General features: G+C 41.9%; 1 protein-coding gene across 5 annotated transcripts in view; it reads right to left on the bottom strand.

Moving 5' to 3' along the window:
- The window catches only part of NFE2L2 (NFE2 like bZIP transcription factor 2), a 104,168-nt gene that overhangs the window by 33,985 nt on the left and 43,530 nt on the right, over positions 1 to 26,653 (bottom strand). The window contains exon 1 of one of the 5 annotated variants that reach the window (XM_022570102.3): positions 781 to 954. The exons of 3 other annotated variants lie outside the window; for them this stretch is intronic. In XM_022570102.3, coding sequence (XP_022425810.2) covers positions 781 to 825 — 45 coding nt within the window. In that variant the 5' untranslated portion in view covers positions 826 to 954. Of the gene's footprint in view, positions 1 to 780; positions 955 to 26,653 lie in introns of those variants that run through there. One more of the 5 variants, XM_022570101.3, reaches the window with a different exon arrangement.

Below are 26,653 nucleotides of genomic sequence, written 5' to 3'. Positions count from 1 at the left end.
GGCTCCAGGGGGCGCGAGGGGGCGAGCGGGGCGGGGTTCGGTCGCTGTACGTCGGGGCAGCCTAGCGCGCTGGGTACTTTATGACCTCCTCCCGCCCCCACCCTGGGGACTGGGCATTCTCGTCAAGCTGCCTAAGGGAGATCCCATGGATGGACCAATCGATTACTTTGCACAGAAGCACCCTCAGACGGCCCAGTGGAGTGAGGGCGCCGCAGCCCGCGCCCTCGGAGGTCATGGGCCGAGGGGCAGCGGCAGAGGAGGGACTCCGGCTCCCAGCCCAAAGGAGACCTCAGTTCCCCCGAGAGCGGCCCCGTGACTAGGCACATTTTTGCCGGTTCCGAGGCTGGGGAGCCGCACAGCCCCGGAAGGGCCGGGCCGCGCCGGCTCAGACCGCCAGCGTCCGCCCCCTCCTGCCCCGCTGCCTCCGGGCCGCTCAAATTCGGGAGGGGGCCCGGCCGGGGCTCCAACGGCCCGGGGCGTGGTTAGAGACGCCCTTCGCCCCACGCGCGAGGGCGTAGCCCCCCAACCCCAACACAGTCTCCCTCGGGGGCTGCGTGCGCGCTGTCAGTCCCACCACCCGGCCGCGTCCCCACACCCCTCGCAAGCCCTCTGGTCCCAGTTCCCCTCCCCCGGCCCCAGCGCAAGCGCAGCGGCTCTGGTGTGCGCGCGGCCGCAGCAGTCCCAGCTCAGGCCATAGACGGGAAGAGAGGCCAGCTGCGGCTGTCCCTCCCGGGCCGCGGCTCCCTCGCGCCCCCGCCCCCGTCCCCGTCCTGGCACCACCTGCTGGGACGGCAGTCCCGGCGGCGGCAGCTCCAAGTCCATCATGCCGAGCTAGGGACGGTGCTCTGAGGCTCCCCGACGGCGGCCCTGTCCCGGCTGCCGAGGCGCGGTGCGGACAGGGCGGTACTGGCGGCGGCGGCGGCGGCGACTGCTCCTCTAGGATCCTAGGAACTAGCTTCTCCGCGACTCGGCCCGACTCGCCGGCCGGGCTCTTGCCCGGCTCCGCCTCCCGACCCCCGAGGGCGGGGCAAGAGCCCAAGCCTTTCCTTCTCCCGCCGGCCGCGCGGTCTTAGCTTCCGAAAACCCCCACCCCCGCTCCAGCTGACGCAAGAAGCTGGCGGTGCTGGGGCGGGAAAAGGCCGCGGGAGGGGGTAGCAGTGGGCGGCCGCGGGCGGGATGCCGGGAGGAGAGCCGCCTTAGGCCCCCGGTCCCCCGCTCTCAATTTACCTTCCCCGCAAGTACAGCCAACGCTCTCCGCCCGCGGGATTAAGAGTTGTTTGCCGAAGGTCGCTGGGGTGCGGGTGCTTTGAAAGTTTAAACAGTTGGAACAAACACGCCTGGAGACCCCGTAAAGGCGCTGGTATCGGAGCTGCGCTTCCCTGATTTGGACTTGCAGAACCTTGCCCCGCTTTATCTCACCCCACCGCCCGAGAGTGGCGCCAGACCCGGGGGCGGGGGCCGGAGGCTGGGACCCAGGCCGAGCGCACCGCGCGCCGCACTCTCTCCCCGGCTCCCCTCCGGGGCTTGGGCCCGTTGGACTTGCCCGGGGGAAATGAGGACCGCGCGGGGAGTTCGTGCTCGCAGTCGCCCAGAACGCCCTCCACTTACTCCCACGCCTTGCACTCTCGTCAGGCTCTAGTCGCCGAGGGCAAATGAAGTCTCTTTTGCTCGGAGAGTGGTCGATGTTGCCCACCCGGAGCGTTCTTTTCCCGCCAGACCGTACACGCCACACCACAGATGGCGTCCTCTAACACCGTGCGATGCTACTACATGTCATAATCCTCAGAAGTTTTCTTTTCACGTACTCACAATATAATTTTTTAAATAAAAATCCAAAAGACCAAGTTATAAAACTGCAGTGTGGACCCGTCCTGTGAAAACATGTACCTAGAAAAAATATTAAAAGTCGTTCCTCAAAATATTAATGGTTGTAGGATCATGAATGATTTTTATTTTTCTCTTTGTTACTTTAAGTATGTTTTAATTCTACGATGAGTATGTATTACGTTCCACATTAAAAACAATTATTTAAAAATTAATCATTGCCCAGAGAAAACTTCAAGTACTTGAAAACAGGAATATTGTGAAATCTTATGATTTAAAAGAGAATAGATGGTTTGGTTTTGCTTTTTTCTCTTATGCAATAGCAATCTTTCTAACTCTTTAACAAGCCTGGTTTTCAGTTTCTAACTTCTTGGAATTATGCAAAACCAGGTGAAGTAGACAGTTCCTGGAACCGGTTTTACTATTTCATTAAAAAACCTGACGCCCCCCAAAAAAAAAAGCCTGACTACAGCCGACCAATACCCCCAAAGCTGCACAGAACTTACTTTCTCTTGGTTGCATAATTTGACACTCACAGGATTTATCTGTAAATTTACATGTTCGAATATTCCTTAAGGTAAGTGAAGCCCAAATTAATCACTTGTAAATGAAGTAAGTTTCTTCAACTTGAATTAAACTCTTTCAGCTGTTATGTGAAAAGCCTACAAAATGATCTGCAGGCTAACAAGCAGCTCAGGAGAAATGATTTACAATGAACTTGACATGAAACATGCGAAGACAAAATGAAATGACATTTGTGCGTCAAAAAAGGGCACAAGAGTGTATTGTTAACAATTCAAGTTACTTATTAAAATTAGTACATCCGAGAAGGTAGACTGTGAGCCCAGGAGGCAGGAGATAACAAAGTCATATACGACATGGTTGCTGCCCTCCAGGAGTTTATAAAGTGTTTGGTATTTCCTTGTTAGGCAACAAACTTCCATGGAGTTTAGACTGAATGAAATAAACTCTACTTTTGCAAAACTGCAATTACTGGGAGTATATTATTTCAGGCACCTGCAGAGTATGTATTTCCAAAGGGAGGAGGACAATATGATAAGAGTCTGAACATGTTTAAGAAAAATAAAGGAAACAGCTAAGGAAAAGCTGTTTGGCATTGTATGGTGGTTCAGGATAAGAACAGTGAACCCCAGTCTCAGACCACCCACGTCAAGGAGGTTCCTGGTCTTTGCAGAATTCTGAAGTAAGATCATATTCATGTGAGAACCTAGGCCTTGCCCTCTAAACTTATATATTGTGCTATGAGGGCACAGATACTATGGATTGAGAAGTTCCAGGAGAATGCTGGCTTTTCTCTCTTATGCTGGTGCCATGGGAGTTCTTTTACTGCCAGGCTCTCCTTGCTATTTTATTTTTTCTCCCAACTAGTTTTACATTCTACTAACCCTTGTACATTTCCATTGCTGTCTGAGTTCTTTGCCATCTTTAGAAAGAGAACCTTCCATGTATGCTTGAGATAGGGCAGAATTGTAGTACTTTGCCCCAGAGTTCTCATGAAAAACAAGCATCATCAGGTAATCCTTCCAAGTATACAAAGTTTGGATAGTGATGCAGTGACCCATTTATTTCAGCTTCTTCTCCGTGATCTAATCTGCCAAATTTGCAAGGCCCAAGAAACTACCTACTATTTCAAAATCCTTCATCACCTTGAGGCTTCTTCCCTCTTCTTTTCACTTCCTTTTAGTTGTACTCTATGTTTGAGCCAGAAAATATCCAAACTCCCTTGGAATTATCATTGAAATTCTAAATTTGTCCAGCTTACAATTTAAGCGTATCGGGTAGCTAGTTTCCACAGATGGCGCCCAGTGAACCCCCCTCCTGATATTGACGTGCTTGTGTAGTCCCCCCACATTGCAGCAAGGCTGGCCCTGAGACTTGCTTTAACTTATAGAAGGAGGCTGGAAGTGACACTATGCCAAGTCTCCACCTAAGCTTTTTTTTTATTAAAATTCTATTTTAATTACTTATTTTCTTGGCCATTTAATTATCACTTTTCTTCCACAAAAACTTTACTGTTGAACTCCAAATGTTTAACAGCTTCGAGTGAAACTAGGACCATAATTCACTACTTCTGTGGTTTTAGAAAGCTATTTATAAATGTCAGGAATACCACAAATTTGACATCAAGAATCATCAGAAACTTTAAAAATCTTCAGTTCAAAAGTTCATGTGGACCAATTTTAGTGGGTTCATAAAGTTACATCTTGCTACCTGGGTGCCATAATATATAAAAAAAAAACACCGTAGAAATACACAAACAAAATTTTCCTTCATATTATAAAAATTACCTGTCTACAATCCTTAAAAAGTTGTAATGCCCAAGAACCACTGAGCTCCAACTACCTTTCTTAATTTTATCACCACATCCTCTATGCAAATCATATGCCCTGATCAAATTAGTCTTTTCATTTTTTTTCCAACTATATCTATGATTTCCTACCTCTATATGTTTGTTCACATAGGTTTCCCACCCAAAAGTCCTCCTTTCACTCTTTCTCTTGCAATCTCATGCGCACTTAAAGACCTGATTCAAATAAACCATTCTCTATATAAAGATGTCCCTATCCCTCCCAACTGGAAATGATCTTCTACTATTTTTGGTGCCCTGTATCACTTACCATTGCCTGTCTATTCTATTTGTTACTTTTCCAATTAGAGGTCAAGTTCTTTGGCATCTGTTGGCCACAACAGCTAGGTTGGTAAATACTTTATGCTATACTTGGCATTCTAGATGTTGAATGGGGATGAATATGATTTTCACTTTCTGGGAGTAGTGGCATAAGCAGTGAAAGAGGTTGCATGGACTCGGGGGTCAACATCCAACTCCAGTTCCTCTGTGTTACTTTGAAAAGAATCACCCCCTCTGACATCAGTGTTCTTAGCTCTAAAAGGAACGGGATGCACTAAGTAAACTTCTAAGGCTCATCTTGCTCTAAGATTGCTTTGCTTGGTAATTACTTCCTCTTCCTTTTTACAAATGAAAATGCACATTGATTGCTTATCCATAACCATGTTAAATTTGAAAAATACTTTACATGCAGCATTTTACATTTGACAGGAAATTATTGTTAGCAACTTAGAACAACTACACTGAAGAGATGTATTTAAAAATAGAAGTATCAGAAGAATTTCATTTTACTGTCATCTGTTCCAAAGACCTCAAAGATGCTGGTTTAGAAAGGAATCACTGAAACATTTAAAATATATATTAAATACCTCTAGCTTGGGTTTGTTGACTTTGAAATATGACTGGAGAAAGAAGTATTCATCTAGCCCACTAATTTAAAGAAACATGAAATATTCTTTTGATATTTTCTCAAAATTTGTCATATGTGTCTTCAAAAAGAAAGATTAAATTTAATTTCTGTTAGACTATTATTCACTTTTATTCCTTTTCCAATTGGAATATATTTTAATTCATGTGTTCAAAAAAATCAGGCAAGGAAATATAAAATTATGTTGATTTTTAAATAACATCTTAAGGTTTTGCCATATTTGAATTGCCTACTTCCATCCAAATTTAATTCTAAATCAGGGTAGTCATCTTAATTGCAATTAAATAGAATCTTAGGTCTTAATGAAAATAACGTTGAAGGTACGTTACCCAAATCACCTCAAATTCGCAGAAATTAACATTTCAATGCATGTTGCTCTGAAATGAAATGAAACAGTTGTATATCACCAAAGCCAGTTTTAACTCGTATAGTTTCCTGCTCATAGTAGAAACAGTGCTCTACAGGAACTGCAATGCAGTGAGTAAAGAGAAAAACCCAGAAGTTTAAAAGAGTGCTTTTTAATTATGTATGTTGATACCTACATAAAAATATATGCATAGGAAAAAAAAAGCCTGAACGTATAAGCTCCAAAACGTTAACCACAATTATTCCGATTAGTTAGATTACTGATGATTTTTATTTTTCTCATTTTTGCCTGCCTATATTTTCCTAAATAAACATATATTACTTTTATAGTAATAAGCAAAAAAAAAAAAGTGGCAGTGGGGTGTAAGGGTAAGGGAGGAACACCTGCTTTTCTCCCAAGACACTGGGTCCATCTCATTTTCATATTGAATTTTAACCACAAGCTTTACCAATCTTTCCATTCTGCATTTACTATAGTGGAACCTGGAGAACTTGACCACATCTTTAAGAGCAGTTGATGGTAAGGGTCTAAAGACCCTTTGCTCTTTCAATCTGCTGCTATATTTGCAAAGTTTCACTCAGCAGAATAGGAACCCCCAGATAAAGATGGAATTTTATGAGTACATAGCGACTAAGAACCACAGCTTCCTAGTGATATGCAAATTGCTCATACAGAATGTTGCTGTATGGGGACATTAAACAGAGTACAGAAAAACACTTACACCTAGAGCTGTGTCTCTAAGACCGGTTACCAAATATTAATAATGGATGTTGAATATCAGACACTTTTCACTTTCATCTTTGTACTTTTCTGCATTGTTCAAATTTTTACAGTATGCATTTTCAGAATTAGGGGGGAAATCCACTAAACTGTTTTCATTTTGGACAAACAAAAGCAAAATGCAATGACGGGATAGCAGAGCATCCTCATGGACAGGGCTTGCAAAGTCTTTAACATTCAGAGGCTAGAATGTGAAAAAGGGAAGTAAGATTTGCCAACATATTTCTTTCTGGCACAGACTCTCATTTTGACCTTTGAGTAATACTGGAATTAAAAGAACCTTTAGAGATCTTCTGGCCCAAAGATGGCAAGTAAGTTTTACTTTGGTTGCTAACACCGGCTGATTGGTAGTAACTGCCTACAATGATTTGCTGAGAAGAATTCAGAAGCAGCTTCCTAGTTTGGTAGAAGAGTATCAGTGATTGATTAACAGTGTCTGCCATGGGCACAGACAGATAGGAGTGATTATAGTATCAGGTATTTTCCCTTCCTGATCTAGTCCAACTCTCTACTTTTCCATTTGAGGAAATTGAGGGGTGAAGTGGTTAAAAATGATCACAGAACGAGCTTTTGGCAGAGCCAGGTGTAGAATAACATTTCCTGACCCCTGGTATTATGTTCTTCCAGCACAACAAATTGATTTGGACTTTTGAAGGCATGTCTAGCACTGGGCCAGACCTAAAGCATCAGGTATAAATTTTATTTACATGTCAGCACCTTATTTTGGGAAGAGATTTAATAACCCAGTTTATTAATGATAATAATTATTTCATATATTTTATAAACATTCCCTACAAATCATGGCAATGTGACTAGGCCCAATATTATAAATCAAAAGACTGCAAAACAAAACTGCTTCCCTGGTGGGGCAGTGGTTGAGAGTCCGCCTGCCGATGCAGGGGACACGGGTTCGTGCCCCAGTCCGGGAAGATTCCACATGCCGTGGAGCGGCTGGGCCCGTGAGCCATGGCCGCTGAGCCTGCGCGTCCGGAGCCTGTGCTCTGCAACGGGAGAGGCCACAACAGTGAGAGGCCCGCGTACCGCAAAAAAAATAAATAAATAAAAAATAACAGTTGATGAAGTGTAGCATGCTGGGCGTTAGAGGGAAGACCAAGATGAGTTAAACTTGGATCCTGCTCTCAAAGTCCTTATAGTCCTGTAATAAAACATTACAATTGACCATAGCCAAGAAGTGGTGAATGCCACAGGGCCGACAATCTACCAAACTTAACGGCAGACGGTCACAGTTGTCTCTTCAGTTTTAAAGAAAATTGACACAATGATTTTTGTAAAACAGCTTTATTGAGGTATAATTGACATGTAAAAAATGGCATATATTTAAATATACAATTTGATAAGTTTTGATATATATGTGTGAAGCCATCAACACAATCAAGATAATGAACCCATCTATCATCCCCCCAAATTTGCTTGTGCCTCATTTAACTCCTGTTTCTCCCTGTCCGCCAACCCATCCCCAGGCAACCTCTGATCTACTTTCTGTAACTATTAATTAGTTTGCATGTTCTAGAATATTATAAATGGAGTGAGACGATATGTACTCTTTTTTTAATCTGGCTTCTTTCGCTCTGCATAACTGAGATTCATATATGTTGTTGCATGTAACAATAGCTAATTCCTTTTTATTGTAGAGTAGTATTTATCGTGGGGATATACCACAATTTGTTTATCCATTCACATGTTGATAGATATTGGGTTGTTTCCATTTTTTAAGTTACTAAGCCTTCATGTATAAGTCTTTGTATGGATATACATTTCATTTCTTTTGGGTAAATATCTAGGAGTAGAATAGCTGGGTCATATGGTAGGAGTATGATTAACTTTATAAGAATCTGCCAGGCCTTTTTCAGTCCCACCAGCATTTTATACCATTTTACAGTCCCACCAGCAAACTATTAGAGTTTCAGTTCCTCCACATCCTTTCCAAGACTACTTGGTACAGTCATTCTAATATATATATATATATATATATATATCACTGTGGTTTTATTTTTCATTTAATTCACATCTCCTAATGACTAAAGATGCTGACTATCTTTACATGGCACAGCAATTTTAATGTGTAATATAATGTTTTTTATATGTTGACTGAGAGGAAGGGATACATCCCTACAGTATGCTTCATTGTTAGTAACTTTGCTGTCAGATAAATCAAAGAGTTATGGTAAGAAAATATCATTAACTATTGATTTAAATGACATTAAAAAATCCAGAAAATATAGAATATGCATCTTAATGCAAATTTGAGTTATTAAAAAATAAGCTACAGAATACTAAGATTTTACTTTCACCTGGTGCCTGAGGATTTCTTCCACTCACCATGCATTGATGGACCCACTCGTGGTTCCTGAACTGCACTGAGAAGCAACAAGTAATATCAGTTTCTTTTTCCTCCTTGACTCCTCTTCTTTTGAAACCATACTTGTTACCTTTAACCAAATTGGTTAAAATCATCTATTAAGCATCCTGAAAAGGCACTGCAGCTTCAATATTTAGGGGTCCTAAACACCAAATAAATAGATATTTTGTGACAATACTGATTTATAAAATAGAGGAAGTTTTTTCTGCACACTATAGACTTCTCCTTAAAGGAACATTACAAAGACATTTTTTACTAAAGTTTGCCTATTCTAGTCTCTTGGGGAAGTAAGACTGTATAGTCAGCAGCAAGAAATATGTCCTTTCAATTTCAATTGTCCACTCAAGGAATAAGGACATATAATACCAACATTTAATCTCCTTATAATCAATTCAATAAAAAAATCATTGTGTGTACTGTGAAGTGCCCCATGTGAGGCTTGCACTGACTGAGAACATACTATGTATGAGGCTCTACTTCCAGACACCTTGTATGTGTTATTACTAATCTTTACAACAACCACTTTACAGAACTCAATCTGGTACAGTAACTTGGCCGAGCCACACAGTTCCATGATTCAGTAACTTGGCTAAGTTTCCACAGCAGAGTTCAGGTGAAATCCTAGGTTATTTTTACTTATTTATTTTGTGACCACTCCTCGCGGCATGTGGGAACTTAGCTCCCCTACCAGAGTTCAAACCCATGTCCCCAGCATAGGAAGCATGGAGTTCTGACCACTGGACTGCCAGAGAATTCCTTGAAATCCTAGGTTTAACTCATTCCAAAACCTTTGTTCTCTTCACTGAGCCAAGCTAGTCCCAAGATACCACCCAATTCTTTGTCAATAATTAAACAGTGTAGGGACTGTGAGCTATACTATAATTTTTGCCATGGACCTCATTTAAGTGTATGACATACTTTGAAGCGTGAACCATAATTTTATGCTACTGGGATATAATAAAGCCATAATTTTCACATTGAAATTCAATTTAAGATTTCCATGTATTTGTTTTCCTTTCTTGATTGCTGCTTACCAACCCTCTATTATTGATCTAAATCTGTAAATACCTAAAAAAAAAGAAATTATAAGGGCCTCTAGAAACCTGTATTTGATTGCTAGTGGCTCATAGGTGGATATGAAGAACATCGCTCTAAGGAATATGATTCAGATTTTATGGTTTGATACCATGGCCCAAGGTCTTCAAAGCCAACTGCCAATCAGTGTCAGATTGGTCATGGGACTGTATCAAAATTCTCTCTTTTACTACAGATCACCTTCATGATTGCAATAGTCTCTATTTTGTTTTGAGTGAGTTATGCATTAGTCCAGGGGTCCCCAACCCCCAGGTCGTGGGCTGATACCAGTCCATGGCCTGTTAGGAACCGGGCTGCACAGCAGGAGGTGAGCACCAGGCAAGTGAGCAAAGTTTCATCTGTATTTACAGCTGCTCCCCATCGCTCGCATTACTGCCTGAGCTCCTCCTCCTGTCAGCATTATGGTGAGTTGTGTAATTATTTCATTATATATTACAATGTAATAATAATAGAAATAAAGTGCACAATAAATGTAATGAGCTTGAATCATCCCGAAACCATCCCCCCACCCTGGTCCGTGGAGAAATTGTCTTCCACGAAACCAGTCCTTGGTGCCAAAAAGGTTGGGGACTGCTGCATTAGTCACTCACTATAGAGTGAATGTCTTACTTCTCGGAAGGCTTAAGTTGAGAAGTGTAGTTATGAGGAAGAGATTGACATCAACATGGCTAACAGAAGAAAAATCAGATACCTCTTAATAAACATAATAATAATATAAAATAAAAATATTGTAGGATCATTAAAAATATAGTAGATTTGATATGGGTATTCAAAAGATGTAGAGCAAAAAGTTCAAAAAAATGAAAGATAAGGCTATAGGAAAGTTCAAGGATAAAAAGGTAAAGGAATATAATGGGGAAAAAAGTAACTTTATTTAAACATTGATCATTTTAATGCAGAGTACTGTAATGATCGAAACTAACAATGACCCAGTGTAATTTCATGGTCTTCATGAACTGGCGTTAAGGTACCCAGAAGTACATTGTGTTTACCATTATAGAGTGCTTTTCTCTAAGAAATCCTCTGTGAAGCAGCAGAGGATTTAACAATCAAATAACAATCATGTACTCTTTTTTTAAAAAATAAATTTATTTTTATTTATTTATTTATTTTTGGCTGTATTGGGTCTTTGTTGCTGTCCGCAGGCTTTCTCTAGTTGCAGCGAGTGGGGGCTAGTCTTCGTTGCGGTGCGCGGGCTTATCGCGGTGGCTTCTTTTTTGCGAAGCATGGGCTCTAGGCATACAGGCTTCAGTAGTTGTAGCACATGGGCTCAGTAGTTGTGGCTCTTGGGCTCTAGAGGGCAGGCTCAGTAGTTGTGGTGCATGGCCTTAGTTGCTCCGCAGCATGTGGGATCTTCCCGGACCAGTGCTTGAACCCATGTCCCCTGCACTGGCAGGCGGATTCTTAACCACTGCGCCACCAGGGAAGCCCTACTTTTTTTTTTTTAATTGAAGATAGTTGATGTACAATATTATATAAGTTACAGGTGTACAATATAGTGATTCACAATTTTTAAAGGTTATACTCCATAAATATAGTTATTATAGTTATAAAATACTGGCTATGTTCCTCATGCTGTACAATATACCTTGTAGCTTATTTTATACATAATAGTTCGTACCTAATCCCCTATCCCTATGTAGCCCCTCCCTCTTCCCTCTCCCCACTGGCAACCACTAGTTTGTTCTCTATACCTGTGAGTCTGCTTCCTTTTATTTTGCTATATTCACTAGTTTGTTGTATTTTTCAGATTCTACATATAAGTGATATCATACAGTATTTGTCTTGCTCTGACTTATTTCACTTAGCATAATACCCTCCAAGTCCATCCATGTTGCTGCAAATGGCAAAATTTCATTCTTTTTTGTGGCTGAGTAGTATTCCATTGTGTATATATATATATATATATATATATATATATATGCCACATCTTCTTTAACAATCATATGTTCTGAAAGCATTAGTACAAATTACACTTTCTCTAGCCTATATTTTGACAAATCCTGCTGGGTACTATGACACAGAGAGTATAAGCACTAGAGACAGATAGATCTGAGTTTGCTTACTTCCTAGCTGTGTGATCCTGGGAAAGTTGATTTATTCACTGAATCCATTTCCTCATTTGTGAAATGAAGGTTGTTGTGAGGTTAACTGGCATAACGTATATAAAGTTACTTGTGAAGATGAAGCAGTTAGATCCTCTGAAATGATAACCCCAAACCAAAAAATTAGGATGTGAAAAGCATTAAAGTAATAATAGACTACTGCCAATTCATAAATATAAATTGTTTACTTCTTCTCATAAATGCTTGATATTTGGCATAATGAAAAGAACAACTGGTCTGAACTTGGAAGACCTAGAGATTCTTCAAAATGAAAATAAAGGGGTTGGCTTAGACATAAGCTCCTCAGGGCCAGGGACTTTGTTAATTTGTTTTATCCCTATTGCTTTTTATTTAACTTGATATGGGAGACTCTTGATAAATATTTGTTAAATGAATAAATGATTGCATGAATAGACTTGTTGATTTCTAAATTTTCTTCCAACATCAACACCCTGCTTTTATAAGAAGATGACAGGAAAGGGACTGCATTGTATAAACACTTCTGTTGTGTTGTATTAGGGCACATGCATTAAAAATATCAACTGCTGGTTTGGCTAAGACCTTGGTATTTATATTGTAATAGGGAGGCTGTGTATGTCATTTTGTACATTTTTTGCTAATAGATACTTATTCATTTTCTACTCATCAAGGAATTTTCTGAGTCAAAGGAACATGATCTTGAGGGAGACTGTAACATGAGGTTTGCTTTATTGTGATGAGGGAATGTCAGATTCCGAATAGAAAATATTTTAAATAATTTTTAATAATGGCAGTGGAAAATAAGGAATAATTCTTGATGTTCTCTGCAACTCTTTATGTTTGTAATTTAGGAGCCACTGCTGGCTGAATTCTCTGGTACTACTGCCAAGAATTTGAAGACTGCATAAACATTTTCATTTGCTGAAATGTTAATGTCTTAATTTCAAAACCACATAATACTTAGTCCATTAGAGCTAATGACCCCTACCATTCACTTTTACATTGCTACCTAACTCAGAAATATTTTACAGTCCCAATTCTACATATGGGATTGAATGTGCTATTTAAGCCTAGTGGCTCACTGTGAGCCTGCAGAAGGAGATCAATATTGATCTCAGCTGCTTATCTTTGGTCTAAGTGGATTTGGCACTGTCACAACTGCATGATTTCAGGGACTCAGAAAATAATGCTTTCACTGCCTACTACATACTTTTTAAAAAGTTTCCTACTTGCTTCTCAATGACTAAATTGTTGGCACTGGTTTTCTCTGAGTGGTAAATTTAGGAGTAGGGGAATGCTTACTTCCTACCTTATGTATTTCTAATTGTTTGATTTTTTTTAACAAGCACTATTTATATATTAATATTTGAATAACATATGCTCATAACTCAAATATTTAAAAACTATAAAAGGTAAAAGTCTCTCTTCCTTCCCTATCTCACATTCATTAGATCTCCCCCTTTTTTCTCTTCCCAATCCACTGTTACTGGTTTCTTGGATATTATTTCAGAATAGTTTATGTATACGCAAGCAAATACTTATACATATATATTTTTCTTTTTATCACACAAAATGTAGCAGATAGATAGTGCATACTGCTATGCATCTTGCATTTTTCATTAAATCTAGCTTAGAGATTTTCCCATGTTGGTACAATATATAGCACATCCTCACTATCTTCCTTTTTTATTTCTATCTTTTTTATGGCTGCATAATATTCCATTAGTATATATAAGTGCATCATGATTTATTTCACAGGTTTTGTATTGATGGTCATTGGATTATTTCCAACCTTGCTATTACAAGTAATGCTTTAATGAATAACCTGTACCTAGGTCATTTTATGTGTCAAATCTATTCATAGGATATATTCAATTAGAAGGGATTGTTGGGTCAAAGGGTATGTGCATTCATAAGATTGATTGATCTTGCCAAATTAACCTCCATGGACTTATTCCAATTTACAATCATACAAAGATAATCAAACTTTTAGATTTTTGAAAATCTGATATGTGAAAAATGATATATCAGCATAGCTTTAATTTGCATTTCTTATGTGAATATCTTTTCATACATTTATGGAATTTTCCATGAGCTGTTATGATATTGAGATTTATAATAAGAAATATATATTTTGTTTTCTGGCACAGAGCTCCTAAAATCCTTGGAATTTCCTAAGTGATGAGAGCAGTAAATGTGTCTCATGTTATGTTAACTTTTGGAAAGCACCTCAGGTTGAGGGCTGGTTGACAGGGGAGCCAACGATGTGATTAGAGGGTTGGAACTTTCAGTCCCACCACCACCTCTCCACCTCCAGAGAGGGGAGATGGGCTGGAGATTGAGTTCAATCACCAAAGGCCAATAATTTAATCAATCATGCCTGTGTAACGAAGCCTCCTTACAAACCCAAAGGAAGAGGTGCAGAGATCTTTTTGGGGTGGTGACACATGGAGATTTAGGGAGAGGAGTGAGCCCAGAGAGGGTTTGGAAGCTCCTTAACCTTTCCGCATACCTTGCCCTATGCATCTCTTCCATCTGGTCGTTCCTGAGTTATATACTTTTATAATAAACCGGTAATCCAGTAAGTAAAACATTTCTCTGAATTCTGTAAGCCGCTCTAGCAAATGAATCAAAACCAAAGAGGGGTGTCATTGGAAACGCCAATCTATAGCCCTTCTTTAGAAGTACAAGTGACAACCTGGACTTGCTACTGATCTTTGAAGTGGAGGGTGGGCAGTCTTGGACTGAACCCTTAACCTGTGGGATCTAATGGTATCTCTGGGTAGATAGTGTCAGAACTGAGTTGAATTGTAGGATAGCCAGCTTGTTGGCATGGCAAAACTCCCCCCACCCCACACCAGAACTCTTTAGTTGTTTATTCATTTCCATTGCCCATTTTTCTATTGAGTTGTCAAAAAAAATTTTTTTTTGGTCTTATTTATTTATAGTAGTGCTTTGTATCGATATATAAGGGATATTTGTACTTTGTAATATAAGTTGAAAGTACTTTTTCCTGGTTTGTCATTTATCTTTTAAGTTTAATTATATCTATAGATCTATATAGATCTATATAGACCTATACAGATCTATATATATATATATCACCATATATATATATATATATATATCACCACACAGATATTTTTTCATTTTTACATAACTGAATTTATCAATTTTCAAATGGCTTCTGGATTTTGAGTCACATTTATAAAGACCTTCCAAGGTTATAAAGAAATTCTTCCATAATTTTCTTCTAGTAATTTTAGTATTTTTTTACATTGCAGTATGATTTCTTTGTAATTTATTATACAGTGTGAAGTATGGATCCAGTTTTATTCCAGATGGCTATCCAGTTATACCAACACCATTTATTGAATAGTTACTCTTTTCTCTGATGATTTGCAATGTCACCTTTTTTTTTTTTAATTTTATTTTTGGCTGCATTGGGTTTCATTGCTGCGCACTGGCTTTCTCTAGCTGTGGTGAGCGGGGGCTACTCTTCGTTGCGGTGTGCAGGTTTCTCATAGTGGTGGCTTTTCTTGTTGAAGAGTACAGGCTCTAGGCACACGGGCTCAGTAGTTGTGGCTCGCGGGCTCTAGAGTACAGGCTCAGTAGTGGTGCAAGGGCTTAGTTTCTCCGTGCTATGTGGGATCTTCCCGGACCAGGGCTTGAACACATGTCCCCTGAAATGGCAGGTGGATTCTTAACAACTGCGCCACCAGGGAAGCCCCGCAATGTCACCTTTATCATATATTAATTCCTTTATCTACTTGGGTCTGTATCAGAACATTCTCATTGGTTCCATTCATCTGTATGTTTATTTATGGACTAGTCCCACATTGTTTTAATTACTGAGGCTCTGTAGTGTGTTTTAATATCTGGCAAGGCTAACCATACTACCTTTTCTCACACACAGATGTACGTATTTCTCTTCTTTTCAGAATTTTCCTGGCTATTCTACCCCTGTCTCCAATGTAAATTTGAGGATTAGCTTGTCAACTTCAAAAGGAAAAAATTCAGTATTTTTATTGGAATTGTGTTAAAATTTTAAATTAACTTTGAGATAAGTGACATTTTAACAATTTTTAATTTTCCTATCCAGTTATGTCTTCTACCTGTTAAAATCTATTTTGGGTCTTCTTTTTATCCTTTTAAGTTTTCTACATATAGGGCTTGTGCATAGTTGTTAAATTTATTCCTAGGTATTTTCTCTTTCTCGTTGCTACTTTAAATAAGATCCTTCATCCTTCTATCTTCTAATAGGTTATTGTTTGTGTATATATGAGATCAACTAATTTTGCATCCTTCTAATTTACTGAATTCTCTTTTTTTTTTTAAGTCTTTATTGAATTTGTTGTTTTATGTTCTGGTGTTTTGGGCTGTGAGGCATGTGGGATCTTAGCTCCCTGACCAGAGATCAAACCCACAACCCCTGCATTGGAAGGTGAAGTCTTAACCATAGGACTGACAGGGAAGTCCCCCTCTTATTGTTTTTTTGGTTTTGTTTTGTTTTTTTGTGGTTTTTTGAATTTTATTTATTTTTTTATACAGCGGGTTCTTATTAGTTATCTACTTTATACATATTAGTGTATACATGTCAATCCCAATCTCCCAATTCATCCCACCGCCACCCACCCCCCGCCGCTTTCCCCCCTTGGTGTCCATACGTTTGTTCTCTACATCCGTGTATCTATTTCTGCCCTGCAAACCCTTTCTTATTGTTTATAGTGATTTTTCTTGGGCTTATAGAGATAAAATCTTATCATCTGTACATAGTGACTATTTTTTCTTCCTTTCCCATTTTTATACTTGAAGTCTTTATCATGTCTGATTATGATTGCTAGTATCTTCAGTAAAATTTTAACTAATAATGGTGATAGCAAAGCACTCCTGTTTTATTCCTGCCTCTAGCATTTCCCTGTCAAGCAGCATGCTGGTTTGGGGGGATGATACAGATGTATTTTATCACATTAAAGAAGTATTCATCTGTTCCTATTTTGAGTGCTTTTTATCAAGTTGTTGAAACCATGAGCATTTTAATAAACGCCAACTACAGTAAAGTTATCCTTCTGACCTGTCTTCCAACCTCCAATCTCTTGCTGATGTCTCCCATTGGCTGGTCCTAATAGAAGACAGAAACGAAGGGAGTCCTAAGTGTCAGCTTCCCAGAGCACAGAGCAGGGTAGAGAAGAAGGATAGAGGGTAGATCTGGAAGAGCAGACAGGGTATATCCCATACAGAAGCCAAAAACAGATAACAAAACAAAAGATTAATTTCACTCTCTTCATTAATTGAAAACAAAAAGATTATTATAGGTGGCTAAAGCAATTCTCTTGAAGCTAGTAGCATTACCTTTGTTTATTAAAAAAGTAAAAGAAAAGTGTTGGGTCTCAGTCTTAGGCATTTTAACACAGAAAGCTGCTGGTACTAACCTTTTCTAGCTCTAATGTTAGCAGGCCCAGGGATTGCATTTCCCAGTCAGGATTGAGCTTTTTTTTTTTTTTTTAGGATTGAGCTTCTTGAATGTAGTTTCCCTCTATATCTAGTACCTTATTTTTAAAACCTTGCCACTCCTTCCCCAGATCTAAAAATAATGTTCTAGTGTGATGGATATTAGATGGGTCAGTTGTCAGCACCGGAACCAGACACTGTATCTTCTGGGAAGGACCCAGCAGAACATGCCCTTTCTACCAGCACCTTGGCCAGGCTCCAGGGGTATTCCGTTCAGGCCTACCTCACATGCCCCTGCACATCAACAGGCCTGGCACTGGGGGCAGAGATTTCACCTGACTGTACCACATGATGCCCTCTCTGATGGACTTGCTTCCCTTCTGCCAGACATCTGGAAACTGTTCCAAATTCTGCAGCAATCCCGACCTCCTGCTGCAAAGGCTGCATATCCGGGAGACATTGTGGGTCAGAGGGTTGCCAGATAAAATACAAGATGCCCAGTTAAATTTGAATTTCAGATAAACAATGAATAATTTTTAGTATATCACGAATATTGCAAGGGACATCCTTATACTAAATTATAAAAAACATATTTTTTTATGTGAAATTCAGACTCAACTGGATGTCCAATTTTTCTCCGCTAAATCTGGCAACCCTTGTCACAAATAATCCTTCACTATGCTTCCCATCCCCTCCCCCAATTTCAAAATCCCTCCACTGGCATCAGGTTCACTAAAGTGTTAAGACAACCTGAGAGGGGTATTAATTACACAGGTCATAGTTAGGATTCACTTTTGAGGCCTTGGCCTCTGACTTTAACTCCCATTAACAGTGACGAGTTTTTCTGATCAGTAAATTTGTAAATGTTATTTCGGCACTAAGAGAGACATTTCAGTGGTGGTCGAGAACAAGTGTGGGGCATGAAAAAAGTAGATCTCAGCAGGTGTGTGTAGGAATAGGGACGGGGGCAGGGGTGTCCAGGCATAGCTTAAGGGAATGCCCACAGGAAAGAGAATGTTGAAGTGAACATGTACCATCTGACAATTTTGCCTGACTGGGATCCTTGCATTATTCCTTTCTTGCTTCCCCCTCTCCTTCTCGTCTCATCCCCACACACTCATCCCCAGGTGCAGGGCATGAGCTAGAGGCTGCATCCCAGCAGAACAGAAAGCAGGAGGCCTGGTGAAGGAAACAGCTACCAAGCAACCAAGGGCTGGGGGCAAAATAGGCCAGGAGGAGAAGTAAAACCAAGAAATATTTAAAAATTAGATGCCTGACATTTAAGTCCAAAGTTAGCCAAGAATAACTGCCTACTGCAGGATTCAAAACCTCTGAATGACAGAACTTCTGAAAGAGGAAGCGATGGTAGCACGGGGCACCCTGCTGACCCTTCTCCCTGCCTGACCACTTCTCCATTCCACCCTCCAGGCAGCCACATGGAGCACAGGCAAGACAGAGCGGCCCTCTCCTAGCAGGCTCTGTGAACTGCATGGCTGAGGCAGACCCAGTGGCCCTCTCTATGAAGTCAATAAAGCAGACCACAGCCTTATTTTCTGAGACTGACTCAATCCACCCAGCTTTCCCAAATGCAGTTGGCCCAAGAGGCTAAGAGTTCAGTCAGCCATGAGGCAGACACAACCTTACCTCACATGGCTGCTTCCATGTGGCATCCAAGTTCACGCCTCGATACTGACCGTTCAGGGGAGCGAGCCGGGGTTAAACTGTGCCGTGTAAGTTTGTGTTGCTGTCATTTCTCCACCTGGGGTTTTTGAGCTGTACCAAGCAGCCGTGGGGCCTTTGCTGTCAGGGCTTGCGCAAATCTGACTTGCCCAGAGAATCAGAAGAGTTTGGGGCTCCCAAGCAAGGAGAGTGGTCAACTCGTCCTGGTTTGTCCAGGACTTTCCCAGTTTGAGCACTGCAAGTCTCACACTCCAGGAAACCCTTCGGTCCCAGGCAAAACGTGGTCATTCCACAATCAAGACACCAAAGCTTTGGCACCTGTATATCAGTTTCTACGGCTGTAAAATGCTGGGATCGGCCAACACAGCTTCTAACGTTCCTGCTGCATCTAATAGTCTATGATTCACCCTCACGCTCCTGACCTTACCCGTCAGCTCCAAACCAAATTCACCTGATCCAAGCCCCGAGCTCACGTGATCTGATGACAAACTAATCATCAGTGTGTTAACAGGGGAGGTTGAGAGGAGTTTAACAATGGTTCTAGGAGGAAGGCATGTGGTCACAGGTGAGTGCTTCCAGCGGTGGTAGTTCAGCTGGGGAGATGGGCTGTATGCCTCTGTGCCATCCTGAGAGGAAGATACATTTAGGCAGGCAGGTTGAGAGGTAGCCAGCCTGACAGAGCTGGTTTGATGGGCTGGTTTCAGCTTCACAGCAAAAACAATAGCCACAGGCAGGGCAGTCTTGTCTGGCTCCAGCCAACTTTCACACTATGACGTGAATAAAGTCAGTAGTTGAAACCTCAGACTGGAGAAGAAAGGAAGTCATCTACTGATAGCACTGTTTATTTATTTATTTATTTATTTATTTTTTGCGGTACGCGGGCCTCTCACTGTTGTGGCCTCTCCCGTTGCGGAGCACAGGCTCTGGACGTGCAGGCTCAGCGGCCATGGCTCACGGGCCTAGCCGCTCCACAGCATGTGGGATCTTCCCAGACCGGGGCACGAACCTGTGTCCCCTGCATTGGAAGGCGGACTCTCAACCACTGCGCCACCAGGGAAGCCCTGTTTATTTATTTTTGAATGCATTTGCTCAGAGCCCTAGCCTGCCATCTGAAATACAGATATGCAGCTACCATTTTGGGGGTAGGTAAGAGTTCAAACTCTGGAATCACAACCTACTAACTGGGCAAATATTAGGTTGAATCATACAAACTTGCTGATATTAGACTTTTCTGACCTGCAAAAACAGGAATTCCACATGGCTCAGGTTAATAACTTATCTCTTTTCCTTGGTTTCCTCATGTGTGAAATGCAGATCAGCACCAACCTGGAGGGGATGCAGAGAGAAGACAGGGAGGTGCTCAGATAGCCCCTGGCTCACACCCCCTGCTCAGTGATGTCCACTCTACCGCTGTCGCCGCCTCAGCCTCTGCCGCTATTGGTGAAGAAGAACTCGGGGTCCATCAGCTGAACCCAGGGGGACCCAGACTGTTTCTGGGACATTGACACTGACAAACCAAAGCAGATGAGTCATCTTAGCTGAATGTGGACCTTCATTCTAATCCCAGGGTTAGGAAAGAAGAATAAGGTTCATACCACAGATTTTTCAGGTCATTCTGAGAACTGAAGATTTTGCGTTTCCTCTCAGTCCAGAACAATCAGTTCCAATACCTGGCAAAGGGCTTTTATGATGGGGTTTTGCTGTAACAAAACTGGGCCCCATCTTTAGCCTTACATCTGTGTTTGTAGCAACCACACACACGCATCCATCTTATCAATTTAATTATATAGGCACACAAACACACACATTGGGAAGCACATGCAAAACAAATGAGAGAGCCTCATCATTATCAGAGTACAAAAAAGTTACACTGGATTTCTTCTCTCAGTAACTAACAGGAAGCAATAAAGAGAGGAAACAAAACATTTTGCTGTGGTATTATCATCATAATTCAATAAAATTTATTAACTTAAGCAAATTCACTTGGCTTTTTATAGCTCCAGGAATCTAGGAAATAGCTTCCTTACATATAATGAGGAAGTGCATCTTTAGGTCTCTTAATATGTTTCTTCCCTGTAACACTCCTGCGTTTTGTCTGTTCTCTTCGAGTTCATTCCCTTGATGCTAAAGCAATCTGTTCACACAAGAACAGGGAACACTACAATCCTTAGGTCAAAGGATAGCTGGGGGAGACTTTGGATTCCAAAGCCAGCGCTTCCCTACTCTGTAGACCCCATAGTTATGATGTCACACATCTAAAAAAGAAAACAACTTTGGGCCTGGCTTGGTTTAAATTCTCTCTCAAGCAGGCCTCCTTTAAATGTGAGAAAGTTCAACTCTCAACATGTATTAACAAAAGGTGTTTACAACAGAACACCTGGTTGTGCCTTATAATGGCTTTGCTCTGTGAATTAATTCCTTTGTCCTTCCTGGTGACAAAGGTTGAGCTTTGGAACTTCTGGGTATGGCTAGGCAGGGCATTTTTGCTTGGCGTGGCTCTCTTAAATGGGTAGAAAAGGCTTGGTTGGGCACCTGGTATTTTGTGGCCAGTAATTATACAACAATTGTTACTGTGCATTACCGAAACTTCAGTTTTTGACCAGAGGCCAGTTGCACTCTAAAACAAACATCTTTTGAAAGCCTAGTGTGTTTTGAAATTATTCTAAAATCCACTTTGCAAATAGGATTTGGTACAAGTCAGATTTGTGTTTTTACATGATGCTTTGCTTTAAGGCAGCATTTCTTTGCCTGTCAGTTGGTCTGACTTCTGCAGCTCTTACAAGTGATCTTTCCACTTAAGTTGTCTTAATGCTTCCTTTTCCCATCATCACTATGGATGACATGTACAATGACATGTCCTCCTGGGAACAGATTACCTCTATGGTGCACGCTCATAACTGAGGTAGGGGAAGTGATAAACATTTAAACACACAGAGAAACAAATCCCCTTTTCCACATTTAGAAGACTAGGGAATCATCTATAGACAGGCTTTCCCAGCTGTGGGTTTTCCTCTGAGAAGACCAGGTCCTCAGTTCTTAAGTGAAAACTTGATCACCAAGATTGTCAGATCAATCCTTTGCAGGTGGAGCCATAGGGGACAAGGTGGAGGAGGGGGAAGTGTACATTTAAAGACCAATCAGGCAGGAAGGGGTCTAACGTGCTAGTTCCCAAATATAATAACTTCCATCAATGCCTCTTCCCCTCACTGTTAGTTGCAGGAAAATGACACAGGGACTTCACTCCACCAGGACCTGCTGAAGTTACATGTGATACACATGTGATTGAGAAATGGTTTGTTTCTTGGTATTCCCCGTCCCCACCTCCATGCCTTGGACAGCAGGCCCTTGTTTCATTGCCTCAAGGTAGGGGAATGATGTGACAGGATAAAAAGCAAAACAAGGACGAGAAACTTCTCTGAGTTGCGTTTTGTGTTATAAATGCCCTCAGAGGACTGGAGAGGATTTGGTGTATAGCCAAAGTTATTCGGAGGAAAAAGGTTTGGGGAGAGTGGGTTTTCCCTGGAAGATGAGGAAACACTTCCTCTCACTGGGGTGGGAGGAGAGATGGATGAAAAATGAGAGAGCAAAGGCCTGAGTGCGTCCTTCCCTCCTCCCCTCCCCTCCTTCCTCGGAAAGGCACAAGCCTGGAGAGAAGAATGGCTGTGGGGTGTGGGCCTATGAAGCTTCCCGGACCCTGGAGTGGCCCCAAAGTAGCAGGGAGCTGCTGGACACACATGGGCCGTGTGGGCAGGAAGGAGGCACAGATGCATCACTATCAGTGGGGAGACTAGAAGGAACTGTAGTCATCTGGGTTGGTGCCTTCTCAAAGAGCTGACTTAAGGAGCACATGGATCCCCCAGTACCTTGGCACTAACCCCTGCACCCCCGCCATGTCCCACCCCAAACCCAGACACGCCCTCGAAGGCAGAGAGATATTAAAATGATGGGACTCATTGCTGACACCTTCCAAGAGAGAGCAGGGGCTTAAAAGATAAAGTAGGTTGATTTATAGTAGAATAAAAATATATTTCTTGCACACTTGGATCTGTGCCTAATCTAGTCTGAGCTTCTGGGGTAGACAGGGTGGTGCAGTGGAGAGACTCTGCCAACCTAAGAGAGAGCTCTGTCACCGTAGTGTGTGACTTCGGACAAGTCATGTGACTACTCTGGGTCTCGAGGTCCTCAATCATTTCCCCTATTAAATCCGTCCTGACAACTCACAGCGCTGTTGTGAGGAATGGGATGTTGCACGTGGATGTCACAGAATACAGTGCAAAGCAAGGAGGCAGCCTAAATGGTATCAAATGCAAAGCATAATTAGAAGAAAAATACTACATAATAACTCACCTTGGAGAAACTTGCAGGAAAGATTGGCGAGACACCCATCAATTTCGTTTTCTCTTCCTGGCACACAAAAGACATTTCCTGGCTCCCTTGCAGTTAGGATGGGACCCTGTGATTGGGCTCTGCCGGTGGGATGTGGCAGAAGTAGTGGATGTAGCCACAGACTTTAACGTACTCCTTTCTCCCTTGGTGGCAACTGTTGAGGCCAAATGTTGAAGCATTTTTTGTTTGTTCGTTTTGTTTGTTTTTTAGGCCGCACCATGCGGCATGCGGGATCTTAGTTCTCCGACAAGGGATCAAACCCATGCTCCCTGCATTGGGAGCACGGAGTCTCAACCACGGGACCACCAGGGAATTCCCAAGCTGATGGCATTTTAAGATGAAAGGAGCCTGAATCCCAAAGTCACCACTTGAAGGAGTCACCCAGGAGAGCCCCCTACCTACACTGAATTGTGGTGTAAGATGTAAACTTTTATCATGTTAAGTCAATAATATTTGGGGGTTATGTGTTAATGCAGCCTATCTAGCCTCTCCTGACTGGCATAGTACTAGAATAATAGGATAATAATATAATGATTATTATATATATACACATATCACATATAACATATATTATGAGATGTCTCAAGGCATGAAGAAGTGGCAAGTCTATATATTTCCTTCCATATTATAAAGAACATAAAATTCAGGGCTTCCCTGGTGGCGCAGTGATTGAGAGTCCACCTGCCGATGCAGGGGACACGGGTTCGTGCCCCGGTCCGGGAAGATCCCACATGCCGCGGAGCGGCTGGGCCCGTGAGTCATGGCCGCTGAGCCTGCACGTCCGGAGCCTGTACTCCGCAACGGGAGAGGCCACAACAGTGAGAGGCCCGCGTACCACAAAAAAAAAAACCCATAAGATTCAATCTGTGCTGTTCTTGGGCAAAGATGTCACAAGCACAAGTTACAATGACATTCCTGTCTATGGCTTGCTCAGAGGAAGCACATTCACCAATAGACCTGGGGGAAATCTCTCACCTGGAGTTGACAGACCCCAGGCCCTCTGCACCACCTCACCACAGCTGCTGAGATTTTACCTGCATGACTGCTGCCCGGTCTTAGCTGGGAGACAGCACCCCCTCCCTCCTCGGCTCATATTCTCCATGGACACTCAGCATTCGAACAGGGAGGACCCAGAAGATGCTCTTGGATCCAGGCAATGAGGAAACCCATTCTGTAGGGAGCACAGCTGTTACAAAACATCTCAAAGCAGTAGGTTTTGTTTGTTTGCTTATTGTCATCTCCATTCCCCAAACAGTTCCAACATACACACATTTGCTGCTTAACTCCTGCTCAGGTCACCAAAGCAGGTGGTACTATTGACTGTACTCAGAGACCAAAATTTCCTTGCAGCCCGGGAGGCTGTCCAACTGCAGACAGCAGGACAGTCATGCTTTCTCCAGAAACCACACTCTCTTTGTCCAGGACTGGCAAGAGAGCCCAGTTATCTTGGAAGGTCCTGGGCTTCAAATTTCCTCTGCCTCAGGTCCGGTCACCACGCCCTCTCTGGATAAGGTTTTATTCTAATGCCTTTGACCAGTGGGAAGGATCTTCAGGGAGGGTTGGTTCCTTCATTCCTTAACAAAGACCACCCTCCTTTGGACCAGTTAGCTGTCTTTGATCCATAGCAGAGAATCCTGCCCAGTGGGCATGCATACTTGGGCCATTGGTCACACAGGGTGAATGAGGAACCATGAATACAATGGGAAATTTGTCAGCATAATAGAATGAAATCTCAATGCTGCTATCCTACTGAAGCCAGGTAAGTGCAACTGTACCATCATCTTTGAATAAATGGTACTGACCTTCAGAAAAAGAAAGCATTAATATACTTTCTCTAAGTATTATTATTATTGTTATTATTACTGATGTGCTGAGAATTGGTAACCTGAAGGGTAAAGATACTTTAGCTGTTTTTCATTGTTGCTTTCTAAAATAAACACTTAAAAAAAAACTAGTATGTGCTTGTTGTGGTAAATTTTCTAAATACAGAAAGGTATACAAAATGTTTTAATAATATCTATCAGCTTGTCTTGTGACACAGGGAGCTATGTACATGTCTATCTCCCTTCTACATTATATAGTTCTTGAGGGAAGAAATCATAGTAGCATTTCTTCATCTTTGTGTAGCCCAGGACACCTGTTTGTGGAATGAGTGTCATTCAATGAATTTGAGAAAGTTGGTGTTCTCACCTACCTTTGTCGACCAGAGTCTCAACAGTTGAAAACAAAATTTAAAAAGATACCTGTAATAAAGACTACCTACACCCAGGTGGAGTGTTGCATGACTGTGGTCTCTGAAGTCAGACAGACATGGCCTGGAACCCATCTCCAATCTTACTAGCAGTGTGTCCCCCGGCAAGTTATTTCAATGCTCTGAGTCTTGTCTAATGAATTGCCCTCATTCCTGGACCCAAGCTTATGGAATGATCACTACTTGAAACATTAATCCCTAGAGGTGGCCCAATTTTAGCGCTTTAAATCCCACACCTTGGAAAATTCCTTAATCTCAGGCAACCAGGAAGGTTGGTCACCCTACGGAGAGGTAGGACAAATCACACACTGGCTCTTAAAGCTTTTGTGTAGAAGCAAAACAAAACACTTCTGCTTATTTCAGTGACCCAAGCAAGTCACACGGCCACAGAGAACTCCAAGGGGTTGGGGAAGTGCCATCCTACTATATTCCAGGGAGGAAACCTGGAAATATTTGATTGCCACCTGCTTCACCCTTCCCACTCCCATCGGGGTTTATAGTCCCCTTAGGGTGACATTCAGCTCTAGCACCTGATTTTAGCACATTTTTTGTCAATGGATTTTTATTCCCCATGCTCCACTCCAAGAACGGCATTGGTAGTAAGTTGGGCTGTGGATGCCAAAGACAGAATCAGCTTCTCCTTCAGTGACATCCATTCATTCATTTATTGATTAGTGGATTCACTGACTAGACAAAACGCTGATTGAACCCCTCTTTTGTTGGAGATGTGATATGATGTGATCTTCAGTACAAAATATTTAAGTACAAGAAACGGTGAGCTGGTAAAATTAGGTTTTTACTGTGCCATTTACAGATCTCATTTCCCCTATTAAATTATTTTGTGGGTAATTTGATATTTTCTCTCCTGCCTCTTCTCAGTGTTCACTAAAGACTGAATTTGTAGGCTTAAAGTAAGTAACACTCAGGCTTCCCTGGTGGCGCAGTGGTTGAGAGTCCGCCTGCCAATGCAGGGGACACGGGTTCGTGCCCCGGTCCGGGAAGATCCCACATGCCACGGAGCAGCTGGGCCTGTAAGCCATGGCCGCTGAGCCTGTGCGT

The sequence above is a fragment of the Delphinapterus leucas genome, chromosome 8 (genome assembly GCF_059928025.1).
Source record: "Delphinapterus leucas isolate spDelLeu-1000000601 "Yukka" chromosome 8, BTC_Dleu_Yukka2, whole genome shotgun sequence".
In the NCBI taxonomy this organism is placed as follows: Eukaryota; Metazoa; Chordata; class Mammalia; order Artiodactyla; family Monodontidae; genus Delphinapterus; species Delphinapterus leucas.
This window is presented reverse-complemented; position numbering and strand designations above follow the sequence as displayed.